Here is a 13,141-nt window from a genome sequence, read left to right as displayed (position 1 = left end):
GATAACACCCTGATGCTTAACATGAATTATAGGAAACAGGAGGTGTGCTGAACTAGGAAGAACAGTGTGGAGGGACGCTGTTATATACACATTCTACAATATATTAAATATTACAATATACTACAGTAATTGATCATCCAAAAATGATATTTCTTAATTATTAAGAAAAAGTTTTCTATCATTATACTTTAAGAATACAAATAAATACATGATTCATTCAGAAAGCATTCTAACAGAAATCAGGTTTGGAAATTGAAGAAGGCAAGCTTATGTTAACTTGAAACTTTCCTTTAACAAGTTCAAATAAGTGACTGTTATTTTGTAATCTGTAAGAAGATTCATACACATCTGCTCCTTCCATCATTACTGTCTAAACAGCATTCTTATATATCTTCTGAAATAGCTGCTTTTTTCTTCGAAACTTAAAGTAGAAAAAAACATTAAATTTGCCTATCAATCCCCAACTTTCAGAAAACTCAGGTCTACTTGGTATTATTTGTCAGACTGTCATATAAGATTGAGGCAGCAATTTCCTCCATTTTCTTGTTTGTCAGATGTCCTGACTTGTTTTATCCAAAAATTAAACACTTTTAAAAAAGTATTTTATTGGTGTTCATTCACAGTCTTTAAATACCATCTCACAGCTAAAGAAATCATAACTTTGAACTCATTCTACTCCTTCCAAATTTTCAATGTTGTAATGAGTAGAATAAATTTTAAACAAAAGTCAACCCTCTTTCTTCCTCTCAGAGATCTTTGGACTAGAAACCTTGAATCACAAAATCCAAGTCCTCAGAAAAAGCTAAAACCCGTATTTGAGCTGCATTTCAAATGTAGAAACAAATAAAATTTCATTATTCAAAATCATATTCTGAAAATTAAAAGTATTCTAATGAAAAATTTAAAAATCAGATTCAGAAAGCAAACAATATATACTGAAGGTCTTTTAAAACAAGAAGCACATAATTCCCAAATCGTTCCCTATTTTTCAAACAGGTATCATATCCTAAAGAAAAATTTTCATACTCTGTCTAATTTCATCATTAAAATTTAAAAAGTCAACATTTTTCTAACCTCTTAAAATGATCATCCAACAATCTTCATAACTCTGAGATTACACTTATTACCATTTAATTTAAAAAGCCATACAGTCCAACCTATCATCCTATTTAAATTTTAATACTTGGTTTTTGTTAACAAGAAAATTAAATTTTATCTGCAGTAGATTGCACCATTGGCCCCAAATACTCACTCCCCTAAAAAGTGAAGCTCATTTAGTTCCCTTTTTAAAATGTCTTCTGGATGGCAATTAATTAAACTCATCCAGGGTTACGATTATTCTTGATTAAATTATTTTCAAAAAGTTACAAGAAGCCAAGGACTATTAGTCAACTCTAACCCACTTAAGAATTAGTATGTTAAATGCTAGAATTCAAGAAAGTAGAATAAAGAAAATCAGCTTTTTTTTCCTTAAAGAGATCACAATGCTTTACAGTAGAGAAGAGACATGAATAAAGAAAAACCATCAAGAAAACATCTAATTTTTATATTATACGTGGAAATAAATTACTAACAGATCACAATAGGTATTATAATATTGATTCACTTCATTTTCCTCTTACAAGACTGGAGGAAGTGAGACCACATTTCCTCCATTACCATCACCATCATCCTTCTCCTTCAACCTTCAGGAAGGGACAACAGTTCCTGGTATCATAATTAACAGTCATAACTGTCTTAAAAGAATCTAAAAATAAACCAGGGTCCCCTATAACCCAAACTGCCAGATATAATCTAACGGGAAAAGAAAAGGGCAAGTTTGCAGGAAACACTGTTGCTTGCCCCCTTCACACATATTTAAGTAAAAACAATTTTTCAGGGATTTTAATAATTATTATTGTAATTCTTAAGGCATACTAAACAAGTAAATATTTCTTTGAACCTACCACATTAGATCCAAATAAAATGTGACTTTTTTCCTTCTAATGTTTATAAATGACTACATAATTTTATACAAATTATAGATCAAAATGTATCCTTTAAACTTATTACATGTAATACATTCAAAGATAACATAAGAGAGTGCTTGAAAAAAATCTTATAATACTAATATGGACAAAGTATGCTCTTCTTGGTTGGATTATGAAAGAAATGCATAGGAAACATGTCAGGTAACTGCTCTTTACCTGCTTAATTTCCTGTTTTAAACTCAAGAGCATTTTTCTAATTGTCTGTTTACATGCTCATATCATCACTGCAACAGCTATGACTAGATTTTAAATCTTTTCTAACAGCATTCCTTAATTAGACAAATAATTAAAACTTAGATTGCATTATGTGTCCAGAATTAGGTGACAGCTGCCCAGGGAGAAATCAAGACACCCAATAACCCATTTTATGGGCGAGCTTTTTTAGCATAAAACAATTGCAGAAAATACTTACCTCGACAATATTCCATTAAGATAAGCACTTCCCATACATTATCACTAATTGAATTAACAGCACAGTCCAAATAACCCACGATATTTTTGTGACCAGACAGCTCTTTCTGCAAAAAAGAAGCAAAATTTTAAAAATTGGAAAACACACACTTTAAAGCTCTATTGTTAGTGATGATGTGAATTCTAAATTAATATATTTAAAGAATTTCACAAAGTAAGATTTAAAAGTATGGAATCCGACATCTCAAAAGGTTTCAATGGAAAATTTACTTACATGTCACTGTCATCTTCAAACAGGCAAATATTCAATGAATACTTATTTTTTAATTAAATGAGGAAGAAGATGGTTCATCCGAAAGTAACCATCTCCAAAAGTGAGAGTATGAGAGTCTTTTGGGACTAAAAATAAAGTATCAGAACTTTTACTTATATTTCTATCTCTAAAAAATAAATATATTAAGCTCTAATATTTATGAACCAAAAATTATACTCTCATTTGTTTGTTTTGTCTGCACCATATTGCAATTTATGACTATGTAGTTAAGTGGATTTATGAATGTATGTACTTTTAACTAAAGACCATGAAATGGTGAACAAATAGAAATATGAACAAATAGCTAAAAAAGTTTTCTGTAAAGAAACCATAGATTAAAGATAATACTAATAGTACAAGTACAAGGAAATAAGAAGAAAATGGCAATTCTGACATTTCTGCTCTTAGTACAAGACAATCATCAACACATAATAAAGTTAAAAATAATAATGAATTAAGTTAGGCCTGTCTATGAATTAAAAAACAATGATCAAGAATACTACTCAAAATAATATTTTTTACAAAATAATAATTTACATCAATTATCATTAAAATAAACCTAGTTTTAACCATGCAATGTAATTTGAGATATTGGCTAATGGCAGCTAACATGGGAATAACTTATAAACATAAATAATAGAGGATGTGTCATCAAAAAAGAGCCGGAAGACAACTGCTCTAAAGAGCTCATCTCCCCTAAAATACCTTGTTTAAAAGCACAGGATTTGAACGTTGCTATTGTTGATGATTACTATATGTTTATGTATCTCAAAATTACACAAATCCTATTGAAAGGAAGAATTATGGTACAATAGTACCATATCTGAGCCCAAGTTAGTCAGAAAACTTAGTCTAAGATGCCCTCTTACCTTGGGGTAAACCTTTTCATCCTTTTGACTAATAGCCTTTCTTTAAAAAAAGCAAGTCTCAAAGCCTGATCAACTCTAGTGTAGCTAAGGGACAGGGATAATAGCAGAATTCAGATTAAGTTAGATTGTATAAACATGTCTATCTTCAAAGAAGAGAGATCAAAATATATGTGTTGATAAGGATGTTGATTAAAAATAAGAAAATCTCCTTCTTAGCAGTTGGGTAGGAGTGTCAATAACAAGTGTTTACAAGGAAGTAGAAAAACTAGAACCCTCATAAACTGCTGGTTTGGCTGCTACGGAAAACAGTTTAATGGTTCCTAAAAAAGTCAGATATGGAATTGACCCAGCAATTCAACTCTTAGATACATACCCAAAAGAAGTGAAAAGTACTCAAATAAATAAATATGTACACATAATTGTAGCAGCACTATTCACAATAGTCAAAAGGTAGAAACAGCCCAAATATCCATCCACGGTTTGAAAAAATATTCCATCAACAGATGAACAGATAAACAAACTGTGATATATATGGTATACATAATGGAATATTATTCAGCCATGAAAAGGAATAAAGTGCCAACAAGTGCTACAATGTGGATGAACCTCAAAAACATGCTAAGTGAAAGAAGTCAGACACAAAAGGTCACATATTGCATGATTCCATTTCTATGAAAGATCCAGAATAGGTCAATCCATAGAGGTAACACAGATGGGTGGTTGCCAGGGGCTGGAACAAGAGTAGAATGGGGTGCAACTGCTGAATGGGCAGAGGGGTTCCTTTAGAAGCAATGAAAAGGTTTTAGAACCAGACAGAGGTAGTTGTTGCACAACATTGTCAATGTACTAAATACGGCTGAAATGTTCACATCGAAATGTGACTTATAAAATGTGTAACATGAATTTTACCTCAATAAAACAAAAAGTTATATATATTAGCACTTAATAAACACTGGATGAGGAGGAGGAAGAGGAAGACGGGGGAACAAGAATAAGAAGCCATTCAGAACACTGACAATAAGCAACCCTAGAAAAAAAGGAAATTTTTATTTTGTAACTTTTTTTTAAACTGCTTAGTTAAGTGCAGTTTTCTTTAATGGCCTATTAAAATATTTTTCACTTTTCCTAATATTTAAAAAGAATTTTTTTCCTCGTTGAAGCATACTTTACCATATACTACAGAGTACACACACACACACACACACACACACACACACACACACAAAGGGTCCACTTTACAGCATGATTTTAAAAATGAAAAAATGAAAAGCAAAACTGTTGTTTGTGAATACAAACACATACAGTGAGTGTATTAAATACCCATGGAATAGGTAAGCACCAAATTCAGGACAGGGGTTTCTTTCTGGGTGAGGATAACAGCATAAGGATAACAGAATACACAGAAGACTTCAAATTATCTGTAAGATTTTAACTCTTTGCTGAGTAGTGGGTAAACTGCTGTTCACTAATTCTCTAAATTTTTCTATTCCCCAAATATTCTGTAATTAAATTATTTTTAAAAGGAAAAAAGAAAGCAGAGTAGCTTGCCTGTTGAACTACAACAGGGAAAGGAGGAGAGGAAGGAGTTGGCTGCATTTAGCCCTAAGTATGGCTATAAGGAACATCCTTCAAAGGTTTTCTAGATATACATAGGCCAATAAGCAGCTTACCTAAAAGCTGGTTAATATTATGGTGCAAAACTGAAAGAAAATACACCAAATTTTAAAAATGGAATTACTCTTTCACTTACCATAATTGTAATTTCCCTTTTACAAATGTTGAGGTCTGTCACATTATTGACATACATTCGCTTCAACGCATGGCGGAGTCCACCATGAGTCCGCACCAGGAAAACTGTGGAGAACCCACCTAGAAGAACAAATACCAATTAAATAAAAAGAATCTGAAACTACTGCTGAAATCATGTAACATCTTAGAGAAGCTTAATCTCAGAGGGAAATAAACTGTACACAAGACAAAAATTGGAACAGTAAGCAACTAATATACTAAGTTAACAGCTGAAACATGGGCTTCCTGTGACAATCATGAAGCAGCACATACAGGATAACATGCTTCTCAGGTGAACATGATTCTCTAATTTTAAAGTTTACAATAGTAGTATCATTTGGATGGGAACAGTTCTTATGTAGAATGTGGAAAATGCAACGACATAACTATACTACTACAGTTTAGCAGTATTCTAGTGACTGCCTACCCATCTGACTCCCCTTCTCTGCTACTTAATATGAGACATCAAGGGATCAGATGTGTAAGGCCCTCCCTCCTCCCTCCTCCAGGTCCAGGGGATGAACTAACATTGTTCTAAGGCGATAATGGGAATCCCATTTCCTCTTGTCAGCAACTGATTTAGAACTGGACATGTAACCAGTTTTGGCTAATGGGACAGAAGGGAAGATCTGCTAAGGGCTGCAGGGAAAGATTTTCCTCTCAGGAAAAAAATAAAAGAGAGAGAGAGAGAAGGCTATAAAGAAGGCCTTGCTCTTCTTCCAGCTTTTGGATTCTCCTATATAAGTATATAATGCTTAGACCTATGGAAGCCATCTGTGGCCACGATGGAAAAAAGAATCAGAAAGAAAAGGACCCAGAACACTGACACAGTTAGGCTACTGAATTAGACAACTGTAGATCCACCGCCTTCCAGAACTCTCATGTAAGATGATAAATGACCTCACTATTTATGTCATAGTTACTTGGACAGTCTGTTAAACATACCCAAGAGAGCATCGTATCTGAAACGCATAGCCAGGTATTCTAAAGAACAAATGCTTCTGTCACATTTAAAACAAAGTTTTCCACCTTCAGTTTTTAAAACTCATTTTAACATAGAATATTTTGTAGCTTAATTATAATTTTAAAACAAAAAAATGGTATGTCACTTTTATCAATCTGCTAGTCCTTCTAAAGCAGCAAATTCAGCAACGATAAGACACTAGCACTCCAGTTCAGTACAAAGCACTCAAAGGAAAAGTAAACCATTGGAGATAAACAACAGGGGAAAAGAGCTCCTAGGACACGCCAGAATCAGCGCAGATTTATTCCAGAGTCTAACTGCAGGTATAAGAAACTGTACGACTCCCATCTTACAGATATGGATTTCCGTGTATACAGTTTCGGGGAAATTAAATCAACCACCTCACAAGGCAGTTACCAGGAGAGAAAAAGATGATGTTTGGGAAAGGTACTTAAGTAAAAGCTCTAACAATGCAGGGCATTTCTTTAAAAGATGTTCACTTAGCATTAATTTTATGTGCAAGCATTAACAAATTAGTAGCATTAATAAAGTGCTACTTAAACTAGTCAAATTTTATTTAAAAATTAGGGAAAATGCTAAAATTTAGACTACTCTAGATATGAAGGTAGTATGGGTACAGGTCAAGATAAATCATTTATATAGCATTTATTTTGAGACATTCTAGAGATTCCCCTAGAGCAATGTTTCTCCAACATAACTGCATTAGAATTGCCTGGTGAGCTGGTGGTATGTGTGTATGTGGCAGGGTGGGGGGTAGCTGTGTGTGAGGGGGTTAATATTGAATAGTTTCTAGGTTCTGACCTCAAGTCTGATTCAGAAGGTCTCAGGCCAAATGTATGTATTTTGCTGAAAATTCCCCTACTCATTTTTCTTGTTTTGTATATGTTAAGAATATATAATGATATAAATTGGTTATTAACTGGGGCAGGGCAGGTGGAGTCCCCCAGGTGATTCTGAAGTACAACCTAGTTAAGTACACAATGAACCAGGGCAAAAATTCCTGAAGAAACCATGGATCCTATATATCCATTCTCAACCATCCACATAACAAAGTTATTTTAACCCTATGAATTAGGAAAATTAGGGGGAAATATTAAGTTTTATTCATAAAACTCCTGTTCCTAAAAGTTAAAGTTCAACAACTGCACCAATCCTACATCAGACAAAGATCCACCAAAATGTTAAATTTTCTACGTGTTTATCAACTATGATCTGTACCTAAACATGGTAAATAATGGTCAACAGTACCTGCTCTCAAATGAAATGGGATTGTTTATATTTCTCCAAATACTATATTTTCCAAAATTTTCTGATGAAGTTTTTAAAGTTAGCTAATAATATTTCTGTTTGAAGGCGGCACTCAGTGGGAGGTAACTAGTTAAGACATTATAGTAATCCAAGAGAGGACTATCACCTGCTTGCCACCAATTCCTCAACACATCTTCTTCACAGAAGTCTTTCATGACCAACCCAATCCATGCTCATCACTCCCTCAGGCACCTCCAACCAGAGTTTTGACTATATTTTTACATATTTCAATTTTCAACTCATGTCATACATAAATCAGAAGATCACTGGCAGTATCCACAAATTCCACTTATTATATATTTCTATGTCCAATTCAATATATTGTTCAAGTCCAGTTCAAGACACAGTCGTTAAATTAATGCTAAATTTACAATTCCAAATATGGGATTATGAAGAATACTATAAAATTTCCAAATGTTCTCAAAATCCTACAAAAATAAAAGAACCAGTGACAGATACTGGTCTTTGTTATGTTAAAGAGGTGATTACTGCTGGGGCCCCCAGACAGCTTCAGGCTGGACACTGGTCCCAGAAAAACCAACTACTTCCAGTGAGCCTGAATCTAGGGGCTGAGATCCTGCCCTTTGGGACCTTGACAGGTCTTGGCACATAAACAAACCTAGGAGCAATAAAAATGTAATAGGCTATTTGGACAAGCACCGAGTTTGAGAGACAACCACAGGCTGAGGCAGGGTTGAACAACAAGGTCATCTCCTACATAAGGCCACTCCTTCAAAACTGAGAGAAGCAGTCATTTCATCTATGTGTAGAAACCAACCCAGAGAGTTAAGCAAAACAAAGAAACAGAGGACTATGTTCCAAATGAAAGAATAAGATAAAACCTCAGAAACACAACCTTACTGAAAGAGAGAGAAGTAATTTATCTGATAAAAGAATTCAAAGTAATGATCATAAAGATGCTCAGCAAACTGAGGATTAGAACAGATGAACAGTGAGAATTTCAACAAAGAAAGGGAAAAACATCAGAAAATACCAAATAGACATCACAGAGCTGAAGAATAAAATAACTTGACTGAAAAATACACTGGAGGGACTAAACAGCAAACTAGATGAAGCAGAAAAAAGAATCAGTGAACTCAAAGACAAGCCAGTGGAACTCAACCAATCAGAGCAGCAAAAAGAAAAAAGAATGAAGAAGAGTGAAGACAGTTTAAGGGGCTTATCTAACAATATTGAACAGACAAATATTAACAATGCAGGGCTCCCAGAAGGAGAAGAGAGAAAAGGAAATAAATCTTATTTGAAGAAATAACAGCTGAAAATTTCCTTAACTTGAGTAATTAAACAGACCTCGAGATCCAGGAAGCCCAAAAAGCTCCAATTAAGAGGAATCTAAAGAGACCCACATCAAGACATTATATTTTTGACATTATAGTTAAAATGTCAAAAGTTAAAGACAAGCAGAAAACATTAAAGCATCAAGAGAAAAACAACCTGTTACATACAAGGGAATCCCATAAGACTATAAGCAGATATTTTTAGGAAAGACTTTGCAGGCCAGAAGGGAGTGTCATGATACATTCAAAGTGCTGAAAGGACAAAACTTTCAACCAAGAATACTGCACCAGGCAAAGTTTTCACTCAGAAGTGAAGGAGAGAGAAAGAGACAAGCAAAAGCTAAAGATGTCCATTACCACTAAACAGGTCTTAGAAGAAATTTGTTAAGGGGACTTCCTTAAGCAGTAAAAAGAAAAGGTAGTAATTAGTAGCAAGAACACAGATGAATGAACAAATCTCACTGGAAAGATAAATATACAGCAAAAGTAGGGATTAATCATTTATAAACTAATGTGAAGGTTAAAAGCAAAAGTAGTAAAAAGAACTATGATTATAACAGTTAAGGGATAACAAGATTAAAGGATGTAAAATGTGACATTAAAAATATAAAATGTGAAGGAGAGAGAGTAATAGTGTTGATCTTTACAACAGTAACAAACGTAAGTTGCTATCAACTTAAAATAGACTGTTACAGATACACTTTTATGTGTAAGGCTCATGGTATCCATAAAGCAAAAACCTCTATGGGCAAACTCAGAGATATCATAGGTTCAGTTCCCAACCACTATAATAAATAAATATAATAAGGCATATTTCAATAAAGCAAGCCAGGAATTTTCTGGTTTTCTACTATATATAAAAGTTACCTTTACACTAAACTGAAGTCTATTAATTGTGCAATAGTATTAGGTCTTTAAAAAACACCAATGTGCATACCTTAATTTAAAAATACTTTATTACAAAAAATGCTACCCATCACTTAAGCTTTCAGTGAGTCTTAGTAGTAACAGCAAAGATAATTGATTACAGATCACCATGAATATAATAATAATGAAAAAGTTTAAAATATTGCAAGAATTACCAAAATGTGACAAAGTGAGCAAATACTGTTGGAAAAATGGTGCTGACAGACTTACTCAAGGTAAAGTTGCCACAAACCTTTCATTTGTAAAAATTCAGTATTTGTAAAAATGCAATAAAGGGAAGCACAATAAAACAAAGTATGCCTATAGTAAGCATACAAAGATAAAGAGAAAAGAACACAAGCAAACATCAGAGAAAGCCATCAAACCACAAAAGAGAGCAAAAAAGAAACAAAGAACAAAAAAATGCAGAAAAAAATTAGTAAAATGGAAATAAGCACATACCTATTTATAGTTACATTAAATGTAAATAGAGTAAATTCTCCAATCAAAAGACAGAGTGGTTGAATACGATTTTTTAAAAACCAATCTATATACTGTCTACAAAAGACTTTATATGTAAAGCACATACAGACTGAAAGCAAAGGGATTAAAAAAATACTCTATGCAAATGAAAATCAAAATAAAGCTTAAGTAGCTACACATATATCAGACAAAACAGATTTAAAATGAAGACTATATAGTAAGAGACAAGGATGTTACATGATAGAGAAATCAATCCATAAAGAGGATGTAACATTTGTAAATATATATGTACACAACATAAGAGCACCTAAATATATAGAGCAAATATTAACAGAACTAAAAGGAGAAATAGACAGCAATACAGTAATACTAGGGAATTTTAATACCCGACTTACATTAATAGATAGATATTCAGAAAGAAAATCAACAAGAAAACATAAGCCTTAAATGATACATTAGACCAGATGGACTTAACAAATATTTATAGACCACTCCATCCAAAAGCAATAGAAGACACATTCTTCTCAAGTGCATATGGAATATTTTCCAAGATAGATCATATGTTAGGCCACAAAAGAGTCTAAATAAATTTAAGAGAACTGAAATCACATCGAGCATCTTTTCTGACCACAATAGTATGAAACTAGAAATTAATTATATAATGGAAACTGAAAAATTCAAAAATATGTGGACATTAAAGAATATGCTACTGAACAATCAATGTGTTAAAGAAGAAATCAAGAAGTATACCTTGAGACAAATGAAAATTAAATGTAATATGCCAAAATTTATGAGATGAAGCAAATGTAATTCTAAGAGGGAAGTTCACAGTGATAAGTGTCTAACTCAAGAAACAGGAAAAGTCTCAAATAAACAACCTAACTTTACACCTCAAGGAACTACAAAAAGAACAAAGCCTAAAGTTAGAAGGAAGGAAATAACAGAGACTAGAGAAGAAATAAATGAGATAGAGACTAAAAAGTAAATACAAAAGATCAATAAAACTAAGATATGGTTCTTTGAAAAGATAAGCAACACTGACAAGGAAAAAAAAAAAAAAGGCAGAGGACTCAATTGGAAATGAAAGAGAAGATATTACAACTGATACCACAGAAATGCAAAGGATCTTAAGAGACTACTAACCAAGTGAAAAACCCAGAAGAAATGAGAAAAACTCCTAGAAATATAAAATCTACTAGGACTGAATCAAGATGAAACAGACAACCAGAACAGACCAATTACTAGTAAGGAGACTGAATCAGTAATCAAAAACCTCTCCACAAAAGTCCAAGACCAGACAGCTTCATGGGTGAATTCTACCAAACATTCGAAGTAAAGTTAGTATCAATCCTTTCCAAGCTTTTCAAAAAGAATAGATGGGGAGGTAACTCTTCCAAACTCATTTTACAAGGACAGAATTACCCTGATACCAAAACCTCACAAGAATATTACAAGAAAATTACAGGCCAATATCCCTGGATGCATACAAATGCAAGAATCCTCAACCAACAAAACATTAGCAAACTGAATTCAACAGCACATTAAAAGGATAATAAACCACTGATGAAGTGGAATTTATGCCACAGATGCAAGGACAGTTCTACACCCACAAATCAGTCAATGTGATACAGCATTAACAACATGAAGGATAAAAATCATATGATCATCTCAATAGATGCAGGAAAAAATTTGACAAACTTCAACATCCATCTATAATAAAAGCTCTCAACAAAGCAGGTATAGAGGCAATGTACCTCAGCCTAATAAAGGCCATATACAACAAGCCCACAGCTAACATTGTAGTCAAAAGTGAAAAGCTGAAAGCTCTTCCACTAGGATCAGGAATAAAACAAGGATGCCCCCTCACAACTTTTATTCAGCATAGTATTAGAAGTTCTAGCCAAAGCAATTAGGCAAGGAAAACAAAATTAAAAGCATCCAAATTGGAAAGAAAGAAGGAAAACTGTCACTATTCACAGATGATATGATATTAAATATAGAAAACCCTAAAGACTCCATTAACTATTAGAACTAATAAATGAATTCAGTAAAGTTGCAGGATACAAAATCAATACATAAACATCTACTGCATTTCTATACACTAATAATGAATTATCAAAAGAGAAATTAAGAAAATAATCTCATTTACAATTGCATCAAAAAGAATAAAATACCTAGGAATAAATTTAGCCAAAAAGGTGAAAGGTTTGTATATTGAAAGCTACAAGACACTAATAAAATAAATTGAAGAAGATGCAAATAGATGGAAAGATATTCCATGCTCATGAATTAGAAGAATGAATATAGTTAAAATGTCCATACTACCCAAAGCAACACACAGATTCAATACAATCTCTATCAATTCCAATGGCATTTTTCACAAAAGTAGAACCAAAAATTCTAAAATTTGTATAAAAGACCACAAATAGCCAAAGCAATCTTGAGAAAAAAGAACAAAGTTGGAAGCATCACACTCCATGGTTTCAAACAATCTTACAAGGCTATAGTAATTAAGAGTATGGTACTGCAGAAAAACAAGACAGATGAAACAATGGAACACAACAGAGAGCCCCAAATTAAATAAACCCAGACATACACAGTCAATTAATTTATGAGAAAGGAAACAAGAATATACAATGGGGAAAAGATAATCTCTTCAATAAATGGTGCTAGGAAAATTAAACAGTCACATGCAAAAGAATGTAACTGGACCCCTATCTTACACCACACACAAAGATTAACTCAAAATG

At 33.0% G+C, this 13,141-nt stretch overlaps 1 protein-coding gene across 2 annotated transcripts in view; it reads right to left on the bottom strand.

Annotated features, from left to right (window-relative positions):
• BMP2K (BMP2 inducible kinase) overlaps positions 1-13,141 on the bottom strand; it is a 119,432-nt gene that overhangs the window by 63,162 nt on the left and 43,129 nt on the right. For both annotated transcript variants that reach the window (XM_010983316.3, XM_064485663.1), the window contains exons 2-3: positions 5,374-5,492; positions 2,443-2,548 (exon numbers count right to left, since the gene is read on the bottom strand). In XM_010983316.3, the coding sequence (XP_010981618.3) occupies positions 2,443-2,548; positions 5,374-5,492 (225 nt within the window). The remainder of the gene's footprint in view (positions 1-2,442; positions 2,549-5,373; positions 5,493-13,141) is intronic.

Source organism: Camelus dromedarius, chromosome 1 (assembly GCF_036321535.1).
Source record: "Camelus dromedarius isolate mCamDro1 chromosome 1, mCamDro1.pat, whole genome shotgun sequence".
Classification (NCBI taxonomy): domain Eukaryota; kingdom Metazoa; phylum Chordata; class Mammalia; order Artiodactyla; family Camelidae; genus Camelus; species Camelus dromedarius.
The sequence above is the reverse complement of the archived record's forward strand: the minus strand, read 5'-3'. Positions and strand labels throughout refer to the sequence as shown.